Source organism: Oncorhynchus clarkii, chromosome 16, assembly GCF_045791955.1.
Source record: "Oncorhynchus clarkii lewisi isolate Uvic-CL-2024 chromosome 16, UVic_Ocla_1.0, whole genome shotgun sequence".
NCBI classification, from domain to species: Eukaryota; Metazoa; Chordata; class Actinopteri; order Salmoniformes; family Salmonidae; genus Oncorhynchus; species Oncorhynchus clarkii.
In genome coordinates this window covers 39012312-39030301 of record NC_092162.1, presented here as the reverse complement: position 1 = coordinate 39030301, position 17990 = coordinate 39012312, and the positions used below count along the sequence as shown (strand labels likewise).

General features: G+C 43.7%; 1 protein-coding gene across 6 annotated transcripts in view; it reads left to right on the top strand.

Annotated features, from left to right (window-relative positions):
• The window catches only part of LOC139368410 (rho guanine nucleotide exchange factor 25-like), a 141802-nt gene that overhangs the window by 113399 nt on the left and 10413 nt on the right, over positions 1 to 17990 (top strand). For all 6 annotated transcript variants that reach the window (XM_071107264.1, XM_071107268.1, XM_071107266.1 and 3 more), the window contains one exon: positions 15514 to 15603. In XM_071107264.1, coding sequence (XP_070963365.1) covers positions 15514 to 15603 — 90 coding nt within the window. The remainder of the gene's footprint in view (positions 1 to 15513; positions 15604 to 17990) is intronic.

Genomic DNA, 17990 nt, shown 5'->3' with positions numbered 1-17990 from the left:
TCTCTCCCTGTCCGTTAAAACTCTCCCTGTCCGTTAAAACTCTCCCTGTCCGTAAAAACTCTCCCTCCCTCTCTCCATGTCCGTTAAAACTCTCCCTGTCCGTAAAAACTCTCCCTCCCTCTCTCCCTATCCGTAAAAACTCTCCCTCCCTCTCTCCCTGTCCGTAAAAACTCTCCCTCCCTCTCCCCCTGTCCGTTAAAACTCTCCCTCCCTCTCTCCCTGTCCGTTAAAACTCTCCCTCCCTCTCTCCCTGTCCGTTAAAACTCTCCCTGTCCGTTAAAACTCTCCCTGTCCGTTAAAACTCTCCCTCCCTCTCTCCCTGTCCGTTAAAACTCTCCCTGTCCGTTAAAACTCTCCCTCCCTCTCTCCTTGTCCGTTAAAACTCTCCCTCCCTCTCTCCCTGTCCGTTAAAACTCTCCCCCACCTCTCTCCCTGTCCGTTAAAACTCTCCCTCACTCTCTCCATGTCCGTTAAAACTCTCCCTCCCTCTCTCCCTGTCCGTTAAAACTCTCCCTCCCTCTCTCCCTGTCCGTTAAAACTCTCCCTCCCTCTCTCCCTGTCCGTTAAAACTCTTCCTGTCCGTTAAAACTCTACCTCCCTCCTTCCTTGTCCGTTAAAACTCTCCCTCCCTCCCTCCTTGTCCGTTAAAACTCTTCCTGTCCGTTAAAACTCTCCCTGCCTCCCTCCTTGTCCGTTAAAACTCTTCCTGTCAGTTAAAACTCTCCCTCCCTCCCTCCTTGTCCGTTAAAACTCTCCCTCCCTCTCTCCTTGTCCGTTAAAACTCTTCTTGTCCGTTAAAACTCTTCCTGTCCGTTAAAACTCTCCCTCTCTCCCTGTCCGTTAAAACTCTCCCTCCCTCTCTCCCTGTCCGTTAAAACTCTCCCTCCCTCTCTTCCTGTCCGTTAAAACTCTCCATTCTCTCTCCCTGTCCGTTAAAACTCTCCCTCCCTCTCTCCCTGTCCGTTAAAACTATCCCTCCCTCTCTCCCTGTCCGTTAAAACTCTCCCTCCCTCTCTCCCTCTCCGTTAAAACTCTCCCTCCCTCTCTCCCTGTCCGTTAAAACTCTCCCTCCCTCTCTCCCTGTCCGTTAAAACTCTCCCTCCCTATCTCCCTGTCCGTTAAAACTCTCCCTGTCCGTTAAAACTCTCCCTGTCCGTTAAAACTCTCCCTCCCTCTCTCCTTGTCCGTTAAAACTCTCCCTCCCTCTCTCCCTGTCCGTTAAAACTCTCCCTGTCCGTTAAAACTCTCCCTCCCTCTCTCCCTGTCCGTTAAAACTCTCCCTCCCTCTCTCCCTGTCCGTTAAAACTCTCCCTGTCCGTTAAAATCAATTAAAAAGGACTTGAAGACGTGATGAAGTTAAAAGGGCTATGGGGGAATAAAGCAGCTTGTAACTACATCTAATGGTGTCAAGCTGTGACAACAAGCACACTGGGAACATGGCCTGTAGAAAAAGTCCAGGAGAACTTTCATATAGAATGCTTCATTTCAGCCTAGTCATGTATGTTACTGGTTCAGCAGCCTAGTCATGTATGTTACTGGTTCAGCAGCCTAGTCATGTATGTTACTGGTGCAGCAGCCTACGTCATGTATGTTACTGGTTGAGCAGCCTAGTCATGTATGTTACTGGTTCAGCAGCCTAGTCATGTATGTTACTGGTTGAGCAGCCTAGTCATGTATGGGACTGGTTCAGCAGCCTAGTCATGTATGTTACTGGTTCAGCAGCCTAGTCATGTATGGGACTGGTTGAGCAGCCTAGTCATGTATGTTACTGGTTCAGCAGCCTAGTCATGTATGTTACTGGTTCAACAGCCTAGTCATGTATGGGACTGGTTGAGCAGCCTAGTCATGTATGTTACTGGTTCAGCAGCCTAGTCATGTATGTTACTGGTTCAGCAGCTTAGTCATGTATGTTACTGGTTCAGCAGCCTAGTCATGTATGGGACTGGTTGAGCAGCCTAGTCATGTATGTTACTGGTTCAGCAGCCTAGTCATGTATGCTACTGGTTCAGCAGCCTAGTCATGTATGTTACTGGTTCAGCAGCCTAGTCATGTATGTTACTGGTGCAGCAGCCTAGTCATGTATGTTACTGGTGCAGCAGCCTACATCATGTATGTTACTGGTTGAGCAGCCTAGTCATGTATGTTACTGGTTGAGCAGCCTAGTCATGTATGTTACTGGTTGAGCAGCCTAGTCATGTATGTTACTGGTTCAGCAGCCTAGTCATGTATGCTACTGGTTCAGCAGCCTAGTCATGTATGTTACTGGTTCAGCAGCCTAGTCATGTATGTTACTGGTGCAGCAGCCTAGTCATGTATGTTACTGGTGCAGCAGCCTACATCATGTATGTTACTGGTTGAGCAGCCTAGTCATGTATGTTACTGGTTGAGCAGCCTAGTCATGTATGTTACTGGTTGAGCAGCCTAGTCATGTATGTTACTGGTTGAGCAGCCTAGTCATGTATGTTACTGGTTCAGCAGCCTAGTCATGTATGGGACTGGTTGAGCAGCCTAGTCATGTATGTTACTGGTTCGGCAGCCTAGTCATGTATGGGACTGGTTCAGCAACCTAGTCATGTATGTTACTGGTTCAGCAGCCTAGTCATGTACGTTACTGGTGCAGCAGCCTACATCATGTATGTTACTGGTTGAGCAGCCTAGTCATGTATGTTACTGGTTGAGCAGCCTAGTCATGTATGTTACTGGTTGAGCAGCCTAGTCATGTATGTTACTGGTTGAGCAGCCTAGTCATGTATGTTACTGGTTCAGCAGCCTAGTCATGTATGGGACTGGTTCAGCAACCTAGTAATGTATGTTACTGGTTGAGCAGCCTAGTCATGTATGTTACTGGTTCAGCAGCCTAGTCATGTATGTTACTGGTTCAGCAGCCTAGTCATGTATGTTACTGGTTCAGCAGCCTAGTCATGTATGGGACTGGTTGAGCAGCCTAGTCATGTATGTTACTGGTTCAGCAGCCTAGTCATGTATGTTACTGGTTCAGCAGCCTAGTCATGTATGGTATCATGCTTCTATGGTAGCGCTTGGTTCTGCACCTGATGGATTCCAACTATGTTGAGGACCGGGTAACAGGTCCAGAGATGGAGGAGCTTTCCGGGGACAGCATGTGTCGGTAGAGGCCCTGTTTGTATGTGGTTTACACCATCACCATATCCTCCTGTGGGACGGAGCCATATTTCAGCTTCCTAATGGAGGAACAGGGGTCTACTGGCCTTCTTGGAGATCACATCCACCTGTGCTGTCCAATGGAGATCTGCCTGGATGAGAATGCCTAGGACTTTTATGGTTTCAACTCTCAGGAGCTCTGAGTTATTGATGTGCAGTGGTGGTAGATCCGGTGGTGTTCTGGAGATGAAGGTGTGAAGTACTTTGCATTCCTGCGGGTGGAGAATCATGTGACTGTCTATGGACTAGGTGCTGTTGCGGTGACCATATCATCGCCACACCGGCAGCCCTGACCGCAGTAAAATTCCACGTGACCGTGGAGTCACGGTAATCTTCTCTTAGGCACTCTGGACATGATTTGGTAGTAGCGAACTTTCTAACGACCATCCGGTCCTAATGGCCTGGTACTCAGGGCTCTAGTGTTCCTCCAACCACTGACATCAATGGGAATACAATCGAAAATCACTTCAAAACACCTATCATCATCAAAACAGTTTCATGCTTTTAAAACTCACCTCACTGTGATGATAATTTTGAAGAAGTACAACAGCAGGTTGAAACTGAGTGGAAAACATGGACATTGTAGATGCTGTTTCACAGCCTTGCACAACAAAATGTACAGCGCTTTCTAAGGTGATGATGAATTCAAAACACCCCTACACATATTAGAGTTTATGCATACGCAAAGGATTATGAGCCCAAGCCTGGAAGGAAAAAAAAGAATGAAAATGATACAATACATAGCCTACCGCATATTACGCATGGCAGAAAAACATCAAACTAAAGTGAATTAAGATGTCTTCGGTACATAATTGGTCTAGCCTATAAATTAGAGTAATCGCCTTTGAATGTGGACTGTATTATTATGCATACTGGATGGACTGGTTACCTTATGCTACGCTCTAAAATGTGTATCCATGAGTCTGGGAGAGAACTATAGCCCTACGCATGCTGTAGGTTCATTGATTGTGCGGAGCGGCTTACAGGTAGCCTACAATTACAGTGAATTTGTATTTGATTTGGAATAGCCTGGTATTAGGGCATTTTTAATATTTGAATAATTAAGTGGGTGGCACATTAACGTTAGCGACACAGAATATCTCTCCACCATGCTGTTTCCATCTCCTCCTCTCTCTCCTTTATTCATTTCTTCAGTGTGCAGAGGGGGGTGTCAACAGTTTAGTGAAATCTGTTTTGCTGGCGAAAACATGTTGCGATCGATGTTCCCAAACCTGTTTCACTTGGTTTCCCAAATGAAGGACTGGGTAGGTGCAGGAACATGGTTGGAGAGCCCATGGCATACAGCGTTTGAGCGGAATACCACCTGTCACGCAGCAAGAGCATGCTCCTCAAACGGTGGTTGATGCGTGGAGAGAAACAAGTTTTCCTATATTTATTTCTCAGCTGTTCATATTAAGCACAGCTCCGCTATAAAACCAAAGTAGCTTACCAGGCATCATTAAAAAATGATGCACAGCTCTGCTATAAAACTCAAGTAGCTTACCAAGTATCATTAAAAAATGATGCACAGCTCTGCTATAAAACTCAAGTAGCTTACCAAGTATCATTGAAAAACAGACCGGAGGGAAAGCATGCAGCCTTCATTATCTTTTCGAAGGCATACTGATTACATGTATTTTTCCCCTGCTCTGTTCCTGCCCATTCTAAATCTAAACTAATTTGACATATTAGTAAAGACAAGATTAAATAGAAATTTGTCTGAATGGGCGAAAATATGATCACTTGATGAGTGAACAGCTGTGCATCTTGATGCAAGGAACAGAGCTCAAACTTTTTTGCGGCTTTCTCAACTCATCAATAGTCTGTAGTCGCATCATGTAGCCCATATACAGTGCCTTGCAAAATTTTTCGGCCCCCTTGAACTTTGCGACCTTTTGCCACATTTAAGGCTTCAAACATAAAGATATAAAACTGTATTTTTTTGTGAAGAATCAACAACAAGTGGGACACAATCATGAAGTGGAACGACATTTATTGGATATTTCAAACTTTTTTAACAAATCAAAAACTGAAAAATTGGGCGTGCAAAATTATTCAGCCCCTTTACTTTCAGTGCAGCAAACTCTCTCCAGAAGTTCAGTGAGGATCTCTGAATGATCCAATGTTGACCTAAATATCTAATGATGATAAATACAATCCACATGTGTGTAATCAAGTCTCCGTATAAATGCACCTGCACTGTGATAGTCTCAGAGGTCCGTTAAAAGCGCAGAGAGCATCATGAAGAACAAGGAACACACCAGGCAGGTCCGAGATACTGTTGTGAAGAAGTTTAAAGCCGGATTTGGATACAAAAAGATTTCCCAAGCTTTAAACATCCCAAGGAGCACTGTGCAAGCGATAATATTGAAATGGAAGGAGTATCAGACCACTGCAAATCTACCAAGACCTGGCCGTCCCTCTAAACTTTCAGCTCATACAAGGAGAAGACTGATCAGAGATGCAGCCAAGAGGCCCATGATCACTCTGGATGAACTGCAGAGATCTACAGCTGAGGTGGGAGACTCTGTCCATAGGACAACAATCAGTTGTATATTGCACAAATCTGGCCTTTATGGAAGAGTGGCAAGAAGAAAGCCATTTCTTAAAGATATCCATAAAAAGTGTTGTTTAAAGTTTGCCACAAGCCACCTGGGAGACACACCAAACATGTGGAAGAAGGTGCTCTGGTCAGATGAAACCAAAATTGAACTTTTTGGCAACAATGCAAAACGTTATGTTTGGCGTAAAAGCAACACAGCTCATCACCCTGAACACACCATCCCCACTGTCAAACATGGTGGTGGCAGCATCATGGTTTGGGCATGCTTTTCTTCAGCAGGGACAGGGAAGATGGTTAAAATTGATGGGAAGATGCATGGAGCCAAATACAGGACCATTCTGGAAGAAAACCTGATGGAGTCTGCAAAAGACCTGAGACTGGGACGAAGATTTGTCTTCCAACAAGACAATGATCCAAAACATAAAGCAAAATCTAAAATGGAATGGTTCAAAAATAAACATATCCAGGTGTTAGAATGGCCAAGTCAAAGTCCAGACCTGAATCCAATCGTGAATCTGTGGAAAGAACTGAAAACTGCTGTTCACAAATGCTCTCCATCCAACCTCACTGAGCTCGAGCTGTTTTGCAAGGAGGAATGGGAAAAAATGTCAGTCTCTCGATGTGCAAAACTGATAGAGACATTCCCCAAGCGACTTACAGCTGTAATCGCAGCAAAAGGTGGCGCTACAAAGTATTAACTTAAGGGGGCTGAATAATTTTGCACGCCCAATTTTTCAGTTTTTGATTTGTTAAAAAAGTTTGAAATATCCAATAAATGTCGTTCCACTTCATGATTGTGTCCCACTTGTTGATGATTCTTCACAAAAAAAATACAGTTTTATATCTTTATGTTTGAAGCCTGAAATGTGGCAAAAGGTCGCAAAGTTCAAGGGGGCCGAATACTTTCGCAAGGCACTGTATGTGTTGATTTCTAAGAAATTCTAAGGTTTGTATCATTCACAACTAAAGTTGGCAAATAACTCTAAATCTAGCATATAGGACCTGTTTCGAATGATAACAATTTTTTTATTCAACAAATATATCATTTTTGTACTTTTTACCCGTTTTTGTACTCTTTCTCCCCAATTTTGTGATATACAATTGGTAGTTACAGCTTTGTACCATCACTGCAATTCCCGTACAGACTTGGGAGAGACGAAGGTCGAGAGCCACGCGTTCTCCGAAACACGACCCTGACAAGCCGCACTGCTTCGAATGATCACTTTTACGCTCAATATAGCCACTTCATATGCACTCTCGCTCCAGAATGGGAAGAATCTCCTTTCTATTTAATTCAGCTAAGTTCAATTACGTTCTTCTTAATTATAACATCGTATAATATCAAGGCACAGGACCTATAAGCATATCTTGTCTGCTAAATGAACAAGCCTACAGCCTATGGCATGGAACACAGCCAATAACATACAGTAGGCCAACTCGTATTCTGTTCTTCTGAAAATCCATGTTCTTCATATCATTATGTTTCTTTAGACCTGAGTAAAATAAATAACGGATTTATTGTGATGGTGTATGTTACATTTACTTATTTGTTTTGTAAATACCGCATCACAATAACCGTCTGACAAAATGTCATGCCAGCCACATTGACACAGTCTGGACCATGACTCCAGGTCGGACAGGTCTTGTTGGCTTGAAGAGGGTGCTGTCTGGGGTCTGTCCTCTAGTAGGTTAAGCTCATCCACGAGCTTCCAGTGTTCTACTGCTGCATCGCTTACTGTGGCGTCTATGTATGTTATGAATATCAGGGGTCCGAGCAACGTTCCCTGAGGGAGGCCACATGACACTCTGACACTGTCCGACATGGAACCATGGTACTTAAATGCCTGGTGCCTGTTAGATAGGAAGTCAGCATTTCACCTGATGGTTGAAGCCCCATTTCTAGGAGTCTGGCGATAACCACATTATGGCAGACCCTGTCAAAGGCCTTGCTATAGTCAGTGGTGACCCGCGAGCAGATGAAGACAGGCTTGTCGGAATGCTTGTACAGCCCATCGATGGTCATAGATTTGGGGAAGGAGGTCTCCTACTGTCCACTGGGAGATGAAGCTCTCGGCTGCCTTGTCTAGAAGGGAGGTATGTGAGATGGGTCTGATTTCAGCAAGGCTGGGCGGATTCATCTTTGGGAGGGGCACGACAGTAGCAGCTTTCCACTCCTTTGGGATCACACCTTGGTCGAGGGAAGCGTTTAGGATATCGGCCATGGGTCCAATTAGCCCGTAAGCAAACTCTTTAATGAAGCTGCCAGGTATTCTGTCTGCTTTTGGGGTTTTCACCTTAACCAACTTCTCGTACGTATCCCATGCTGGATGGTTGGGGCTGGTCCTGATGGCAGGTAACAGGGAAGCAGTATTGGTCGATGGGGGGTAGGAACTGGATCACAGAGGCTAGTGCTTTGTTAATTTCATTGGCTATTCCTTTGCCATCACCTGGGCTAAGCCCCTCAATGTGTGAAGGTGGGCTCAAACTTGAAGATGTTGGCTAAAGCCTTGACTTCCTTGTGCCATTTCTCTGGATATAGTTTTTTCAGTGCTTTGATTTCATCACTGTAGAAGGCCTGCCTAGTTGTTCTGATCTTGCATTGTATTTTGTTCCTCAACTTGTTCCATAGGACAGTGTTCTTCTGGGAGAAGGCTTTCTGATGCTCTTGGATTAGGACCTTGATCTCCGCTGTCATCCATGTTTTGTCGTGGTTTTGCAGCCTCGCTGTTTTGGTGGGGAAGTACTCGTCCATCTTGGATTAGAGAGAAGTATGTGATATGTCACCAACCTCAGACTTAGAGTCTAATCATGGGAGGTAATCCATTGTCCAAAGGAACAGATGTTTGAGGTAGGCAGTGGCTGGAAAACCCTTTTCAGTGTCGTGCTCTGGATTTTTCTTTCCTTGTGTTGGGTAGTGATGACATTATGGTCACTTATGGCTAGTGGGTTCCAGATGGCAGGAACACAGTAGAAAGGAGACAGATTGGTGATGACCAGGTCAAGGATGGCTTCTCATCTTGTTGGTTGATTAACCATCTGCTTTAAACTGTGACTTTTACATAGCCTCCCCACATCCTGCCTGTTGAAATCTCCTCAGATGAAAAAAAGCAATGGCAGGGTGTTTCACTTGTAGTGCACCAATAGTCTCCACTAAGTGATCAATGAAGATATCACCCTGTGGTGAGTCAGATAGGAAATACATTGCACATATTGCAATTCTGGAAAGGAAGGCGAGGGAGGCGATATGATCTGACCTTAACCACTATGCACTAGTTTGTAATGTCTAGCATGTCAGGGGAAACTTTGTTTTGGAACCATGTCTCAGATACAATTGCTATGTCTGATTTAGTGTCCTTGAGACGCCATTCAAACCCGACTAGCTTGTTGCAGAATCGATTCTCCAATTCGGCAGATTTGACACTAGTCGGTTTCTTGATCGCAAATTCTGCAGACTCTTTGGAATTGGCCATATGGAATATTCTCTTTTAGCCTTTTAGGCGTCCTAAAGATTGATGTGCGCAAACAACCTTTTGTCATTTTTACAGATTTTAATGGCAGGGTTAATGCTATTAAGGTATTGGTGGAAGGAAATAAGTTCATCTTAGACCAGAACAGGCAAACATCATCAATATAGCATCCCTAACATGTCATCCGGTTAAAGAAGAGGTTTTAAGAAGGATCCAAAATGAAGTCATTTCCCCATTTACCTAAGTACAAACCAGCATAGGAAGGGCTGTAGCAAGCTCCCATGGCACATCCTTTGACCTGTTCAAAAATACGGCTCTGAAAGACAAGTATGTTATGATTAAGAGTCCATTCAGTCAGTGAGACAATTAATTCTGTAGGAGGCATCTCAGTTTCAGGTCTGGTACTCAAGAAATGGTGCATAGCTGCCAAACCCTGTTCATGCTCAATGGTGGTGTATAGAGACTCCACATCCATGGGGACTAAAAAGGGAAGCTGTACCTATACGGTTCAATTCCTTAACACATCTGGGGTGTCTTGAAGACGGGCTGGGAGTGATGCCAGAAAAGGCTTCATAAAGTAATCAGTGTACTTGGAGATGGGTTCTGTCAGGCTTTCATTACCCCTAATGACTGGCCTGGCTGGGAGGGGGGGGGGTGCTCAAGATTCTTGTGGACTTTTGGAAGAAGATAATAAGAAGCCATACGCGGGCTGACATTGAAAATAAATTTGAACTCATTGTCTGAAATGTAGCCATTCTCCTTAGCATCTGTGTGGATCCCTTTCAATTCAGTCAGGGTCGGAAAACGCTGTTTAAAAGAGGACATCGCATTATCACATCTTTATACTCCCTGACGAAGGCCATGCGGGCGAAACGCGTCAGAGTTTTTCAAAATCTTTGTTTCTATTGAACATGCCATAGAAATAAAGGCATTTAAATGAATTATATGAAGAGTGCCTTGGTCCTCCTTTCATTTTTGATGACGAATGTACCCCTTTTACCAAAGCGCACCTTCTGTCTACCAAAACCTCCTATTGTGTACCTTATAGCAGCGCTTCCCTTCATTCATTTTTCTACAATAGTTTGTTGGGAGTTTGTTGGGAGTTACAACCGGCTCTCTTTCCTCTTGGGCATCCTACGCAGTGGCGTGCAGTCAGCTCAGGCAGCGTAGGCAATGCTCACCCTGGGAGAATTTAATATGAAAAAATAAGGTGTTACGAAATGCTTATTTTCTGTTATTTCCTATTTTTTCTCAATGATTCAGGTGTTTTTTAATGCTCATTAATCAAAACATTTGCTAATACTACATCAAAACCTTAGGAAAGGCACCAGGGTACGCATGCCTCCCTCCCCATCCGTTCAAATCCATGCACATTGTTGACGTGCACAGCCACCAGTCACTGTTAATGGACAGGGTCACCGCAGGCCTAGCTGCTTTTCCTAGCTGACATTCGTTGAATGGGTATTGCATAAACATGTTGTGTGGGTAAACTCCGCACATTTGGGCATGTCTACATCATTTGGCGCGTGCATCCCGAACAAAATGGACACTATACTGCACCTCGAAAAAAAATCCAAGTTGGATTTCCAAGGATCCAGAAAGGCAGGCAAAAACCTGACCTTGACCCTACATCACAGGAAGGGACTGGAAACCATCTTATTGTTCAAACAAGAGGGGTACAGGATGAACTCCCAAGTGGCGCAGCGGTCTAAGGCACTGCATCTCAGTGCAAGAGGCGTCACTACAGTCCCTGGTTTGAATCCTGGCTGTATCACATCCGGCCATGATTGGGAGTCCCACAGGGCGGCACACAATTGGACCAGTGTCGTCCGCGTTTGGCTGGGGTAGGCCGTCATCATAAATAAGAATTTGTTCTTAACTGACTTGCCTAGTTAAATTAAAATAATGGCTGTGTGGCTGCTCTACCAGTAAGCCGCCTATACTGTTTCCACTGCCTGCTTTTCTCAACCGAGGACAACTTTTGGGTAGAAGGCGGCTGCAACCTCAACAAACTGTAAATAGTTCTGGTGGCCATATGATTCATTGTTCAGTAGTCTTATGGCTTTGGGGTAGAAACTGTTAAGGTCCTAGACTTGGCGCTCCGGTACCGCTTGCAGTGCGGTAGCAAAGAGAACAGTCTTTGACTTGGGTGACTGTAGTCTTTGACAATTATTTGGGCTTTCCTTTGACACCGCCTGGTATATAGGTCCTGGATGTCAGGAAGCTTGGCCCCAGTGATGTACTGGGCCAAACGCCCTACCTGCTGTAGTGCCTTACGGTCAGATGCCGAGCAGTTACCATACCAGGCTGTGATGCAACCGTTGCTCATGTAATCGTGGCAACTACAGTATGTGGAGTCATTGTATACCTTTGCTGAAAAATACGTAAAGTTAGCTAGACAATTGGAGACTTCCACTGTGTTTTCGGATACATCAAACAGAACACAGAATGATTTGTTTGAAACAGTCAGTGATGTGATTCGAAAGGACATTGAAGATGAGATTAATGCAGCCCCATTTGTTGCAGTAGAAGAAGATGAGACCACAGATGTTACAAACAAAGGCCAGATCTCTGTGATTTTGTGTTATGTGGCTAAATGCGAAGTCAATGAGGCGTTTTTGGGATTTGATGATGTGAGCGATGCCAAACGAGCTGTGGTCTTGGTGGATTATGTATTGTGAGTGCTGGGGGAGTGCAGCTGCGTTGAAAAGCTGGTAGCTCAAAGATATGATGGGGCCTCAGTGTTGGCATTACAGCTTAATTGGGTGCTGACCAAAATAAGACAAAAAGTGCTTGAAGCTACATGTATTCACTGTTATGCTCAAAAGTTAAACTTGGTGCTCTCACAGTCAGCGAAACGCATCCGTGTGTCAAATCTTTGTCAAGATGTTTTGATGATAGCAAGTTAGAGAGCCTGTCAACATATGCAAAGCATTTTGACTTCATTAGACTAAAGGCTGATCTTGTCCTACTGTACAGTTTGAAAATGGTACGGAATAACTGCAAATCCCTCAGACTTCATTGGATTTCATTTAAATGGACTTCATTTACAAGTAAAGGTAGGCCTAAATGCATTTTGGGGGGGCGGGTTAGGCTACTGTTGAATGAACATGAAAATAGGGTTGCTGTCCATTCAGCACCACAGAGTTAACCTGTAGGTTCATACAGTTTGAGTGGCCCCCGTGGCGCTGTCCATTCAGCAGTGCTGAATCCTGGCTGCGGCCTCAGATACCTTTGTATTTGTGAGAGGTATCTTGTATCTGTGAGAGGTATTGACATGTTGAAAGCACATATCTGTCTGTTTAAACAACTAGCACACATCTCAGACACCCATAAGATATTCCTCCAGAGGTCTCTTCACAGTCCCCAAGTCCAGAACACACTATGGGAGGAGCACAGTACTACATAGAGCCACGACTACATGGCACTCTATTCCACATTAGGTAACTGATGCAAGCAGTAGAATGAGATTTTTTTAAAACAGAACAGATAAAAATACACCTTATGGAACAGCGGAGACTGTGAAGCAACACAAACATAGGCATTGACACATGCACGTACACAAGGATTTTGTGTTGTAGATATGTGGTAGTGGAGTAGGGGCCTGAGTTGTGAAATCTGTTATGAATCTATTGTAATGTTTTTAAAATGATATTGCTGCCTTAATTTTGGCAGCAGCGAATGGGGATCCATAATAACTACAAATATTTATAAAAGATTTTAGTTTGTAGCATACTTCCTCATTTTCAGCATCGCCTATTCTTTAGTGGCTTTAATATTTATTTCATTTCATGAAGCATTGGATTTATCAAGCTAGAATTATGTTTTGATGAGACTATTTGACATTTTGGAAATGCATCTTTCAGTCATTTCGATTGATGATGTGGACATTTAATTTGAACCTTATTTACTATGTACCGTAGGTGTGTGTAACACTATTTCACACAGTAACATTATGTGTGTTTGTGTTTGCCAATTTCGTTTAATAGCCTATGTCACTCTGTTTGTTGGATCTATCTGTTGTATGGTGAACGTGAGATTCATCCAGGTCTATTTGGGAGAAAATCTGGCTTTGAGAACAGCTAAGTGCTTACCCAGCCAGCGACCTCACCACAACCACCGCACGCCACTGCAGGTTGTAACTCCTCCCCAAAATAGCAAACCCTCATCGCAAAACTCACTCGATCACCCACAAACCTTAAACAATGCACTACGGCAGCAAGTGAATGCTCACAACTGAATTCACATCACGCCTCCATGCAAACCCCTGCTAAGAACAATAAGCACTTACCAGCACACTTTCTATGCAATGCCCACTCTCTCTGCAACAAGCTAGATGAGTTTGAATGGCGTCTCAAGGACACTAAATCAGACATAGCAATTGTATCTGAGACATGGTTCCAAAACAAAGTTTCCCCTGACATCCTTGACATCACAAGCTAGTGCATAGTGGTTAAGGTCAGATCATATCGCCTCCCTCGCCTTCCTTTCCAGAATTGCAATATGTGCACTGCATTTCCTACCTGACTCACCACAGGGTGATATCCTCATTGATCACTTAGTGGAGACTATTGGTGCACTACAAGTGAAACACCCTGCCATTGCTTTTTTTCATCTGAGGAGATTTCAACAGGCAGGATGTGGGGAGGCTATGTAAAAGTCACAGTTTAAAGCAGATGGTTAATCAACCAACAAGATGAGAAGCCATCCTTGACCTGGTCATCACCAATCTGTCTCCTTTCTACTGTGTTCCTGCCATCTGGAACCCACTAGCCATAAGTGACAATAATGTCATCACTACCCAACACAAGGAAAGAAAAATCCAGATCACGATACTGAAAAGGAGTCGAGGAAGAAAATATATGGACATGTCTTTAGGACTGTATTTTTATATAGGTGTTTGTAATAATATTATTTGTGTGTTTGCCAATTTTGGTTAATAGCCTATGTGACTCTGGTGGTTGGAGACAGCTGTTGTACGGTGAGCTTGAGATTTATCAAGGTTTATTTGAGAGTAAATCTGGCTTTGGGAACAGCTAGTGCCTACCCAGCCACCGACCTCACCGCGCATCATTGCTCCTACGAAACAAGTCCGCTGTCTTTAGGGAAGCCTTGACGTCTGTGGTCATAGCTGTCCGCAAGATGTGTTGGTTGATGCAGAAGCAGTCGCGTTTTTCATCCAGTTTATTATCATGAAAGAGTTGTTCAATATTCGTGGTCTACTCTCAAAACACTTTCAAAAAACAAAACCATTTGTGCAAAAATTAAACATGAAAAGCCCTCAATAATTACTTACCGATTAAATTAGCAGCAGTAAATTCCAAGGCCGCCATCTCGGTGCCATGGCAACAACGTACCTTATACACACGCATGCACACATATCCACGCACAAGCCCACCACCGTGTACACACACACATATGCATGCGCAAACACACATGCATTCACACACAAACAACACCCCCCCCCCCCCCCCCTCCTCCCCCATCACACAACAACAAAACAGCAGATTAGCAGCGCACTACCATAGCCTTCCCTCCCCATAGAGTAATGATCTGTACACAACAACACATCCACTGCGGTGATTATTCATGACAGGCCCCGGGCCCATAGACATTCTACTCAGGTGCTGGTCTGGTCTCCAGTCTACAGAGCTCCAGATTAGTTGCTAGGTCGAAGGTAGAGCCAAACTGCTTTGCTGTAAAACGCTCTGGTTACATAGATGATAACAGGGCAGCATTGTGGGTAAATTATACATAACCTGCTGCTCCATTACCCCTCTCACACACACGCACCCATGCACACAGCACACGTATTACCACTCCTAGTTCTGCTGCTTTCTGCTGTCTGACAATTAGTCACACTAAACTGACCATAGGGAGAGAGAGATAGAGAGCGAGAGAGATAGAGAGAGCGAATGAGAGAGAGAGAAAGATAGAGAGCGAGAGAGAAATAAAGAGGGAGAGAGTGTGTTTGTTTTCTCTAATGAGGATGATTTCCATTCTGTTTAAGTTTTGTAGCTTCCTTCCTCTCATGGATTGAGTCATGCACCTCCTACAACAATATATGTTCAATGGTTTGAATGATAAGTTCCATCTGTTCATAACGGTTGAGGATAGTGTTATGTACAGCATTTTTCTGACATGATAAATTGCTACGAGGTGAATGTGTCTGTTTGATTTTCTATTGCAGATGTTTTCAGTAGCCATGTACTCCTATCTTGAATCGAAAGCAATTATGGATAGTGTTGTATATTTTATGACATGGTAAATTGATACAGAGTGATTTCACTGTTTGTATTACAGGAGAGGCGTCTCCATATGTATGTGGTGTATTGTCAGAACAAACCCAAGTCAGAGCACATCGTCTCCGAGTACATCGAGACTTACTTTGAGGTGAGTATCTCTTAGCAAACACTGTGACTCTCGTTTGAACAAAGCAACTACATTTCTGCAGACTCCCTCGTGGTAATGTTATTTCCCATTGATGTGATCATGGTAATGTTATTTCCCATTGATGTGATTGTGGGAATGTTATTTCCCATTGATGTGATTGTGGGAATGTCAAGTTTGGTCATGTTGATTGGTGGTTGTAGGAATGTAATATTATGTCACATTGATAGGCTATGGGAATAATGCTATGCCTTGTTCCCTGTCTTAGGGCAGTTAGGATCGCCACTTTATTTTAAGAATGTGAAATGTCAGAATAATAGTAGAGAGAACGATCTATTTCAGCTTTTATTTCTTTCATCACATTCCCAGTGGGCCAGAAGTTTACATACACTCAATTAGTATTTGGTAGCATTGCCTTTAAATTGTTTAACTTGGGTCAAACATTTTGGGTAGCCTTCCGCAACCTTCCCACAATAAGTTGGGGGAATTTTGTTCCATTCCTCCTGAAAGAGCTGGTTTAACTGAGTCAGGTTTGTAGGCCTCCTTGCTCACACACCATTTTTCAGTTCGGCCCACAAATGTTCTATGGGATTGAGGTCAGGGCTTTATGATGGCCACTCCAATACCTTGTCTTTGTTGTTCTTAAGCTATTTTGCCACAATTTTGGAAGTATGCTTGGGGTCATTGACCATTTGGAATACCCATTTGCGACCAAGCTTTAACTTCCTGACAGATGTCTTGAGATGTTGCTTCAATATATGCACATATTTTTCCTTTCTCATGATGCCATCTATGTTGTGAAGTGCACCAGTCCCTCCTGCAGCAAAGCACCCCCACAACATGATGCTGCCACCCCGTGCTTCACGGTTGGGATGGTATTCTTCAGCTTGCAAGCCTCCCCCTTTTTCCTCCAAACATAACGATGGTCATTATGGCCACACAGTTCTATTTTTGTTTCATTAGACCAGAGGACATTTCTCTAAAAAGTACAATCTTTGTCCCCGTGTGCAGTTGCAAAGCGTAGTCTGGCTTTTTTTATGGCAGTTTTGGAGCAGTGGCTTCTCCCTTGCTGAGCGGTCTTTCAGGACTCGAAATACTTTGTACCTGTTTCCTCCAGCATCTCTACAAGGTTCTTTGCTGTTGTTCCGGGATTGATTTGCACTTTTTGCGTTGATCTCTATGAGACAGAAGGCATCTCCTTCCTGAGCGGTATGATGGCTGCGTGGTCCCATGGTGTTTATACTTTTCAAATGATGTCAAGCAAAGAGGCACTGAGTTTGAACTTAGCCTTGAAATACATCCACGGGTGCACCTCCAATTGGCTTAAATGATGTCAATTAGCCTAGCAGAAGCTTCTAAAGTTATGATATTATTTTCTGGAATTTTCCAAGCTGTTTAAAGGCATAGTCAACATAGTGCATGTAAACTTCTGACCCACTGGAAATGTGATACAGTGAATTATAAGTTAAATAATTAGTCTAATCTGTCAACAATTTTTGGAAAAATGACTTGTGTCATGCACAAAGTAGTTGTCCTAGCCGAATTGCCAAAACTATAATTTATTAACAAGAAATTTGTGGAGTGTTTGAAAAACGAGTTTTAATGACTCCAACCTAAGTGTACTTCCTAAACTTCTGACTTCAACTGTATGGTTAGGTGACGGTAATATTATGTCACACTGATGTGTGGTAGTGGTAATGTGTCTGTAGGCCACATTAAGTCATATTGAGGACACGGTATATGGTTGAAGTAATGCCTCTGCGTGTATCCCAAACTTGTGGCTCTATTCTCATGTCTTGGATTGGAACCCGTGCTATGGTCCTAAAATAGAAACATAGAGCTATTTGGTATTGAAAAGAAGAATCTAATGCCTAAAATAACAACATACCTACTGTAAAACATGGTGGTGATGTTATTCTGCTTCCACTGGTCCTGGTCAACGGCATCATGAACATGGACCTTTTAGCTAAATACCTGGTTGCCTTTGCCAGGAGGTTGAAACTTGGCCACAAGTGGAGCTTTCAACAAGACAATAACCCCCAAGCACACATCAAAATACACAAAGAAACGGTCATTTGGCCACAAAATCAACATTTTGCAATGGCCATTTCAGTCTCTGGGTTTGAGCCCCATTGAAAACCTGTGGTTCATAAGCGCAGACGAAGGATATCAAGGATCTGGAAATATTCTGTATGGAGGAATGATCCAAGATCCCTCCCAATGTGCTCTCCAATCTCGTAAACATAATTGAAGGTATTGGAAACAGGGGTGCCAATACTTTTGACCCATATCTTTTTGAGCAAAAAATGTATTACTTGTACAACTGAAACCCCTCTGAATCAGAGAGGTGCGGGGGGCTGCCTTAATCCACATTCCCTGGCGCCCGGGGA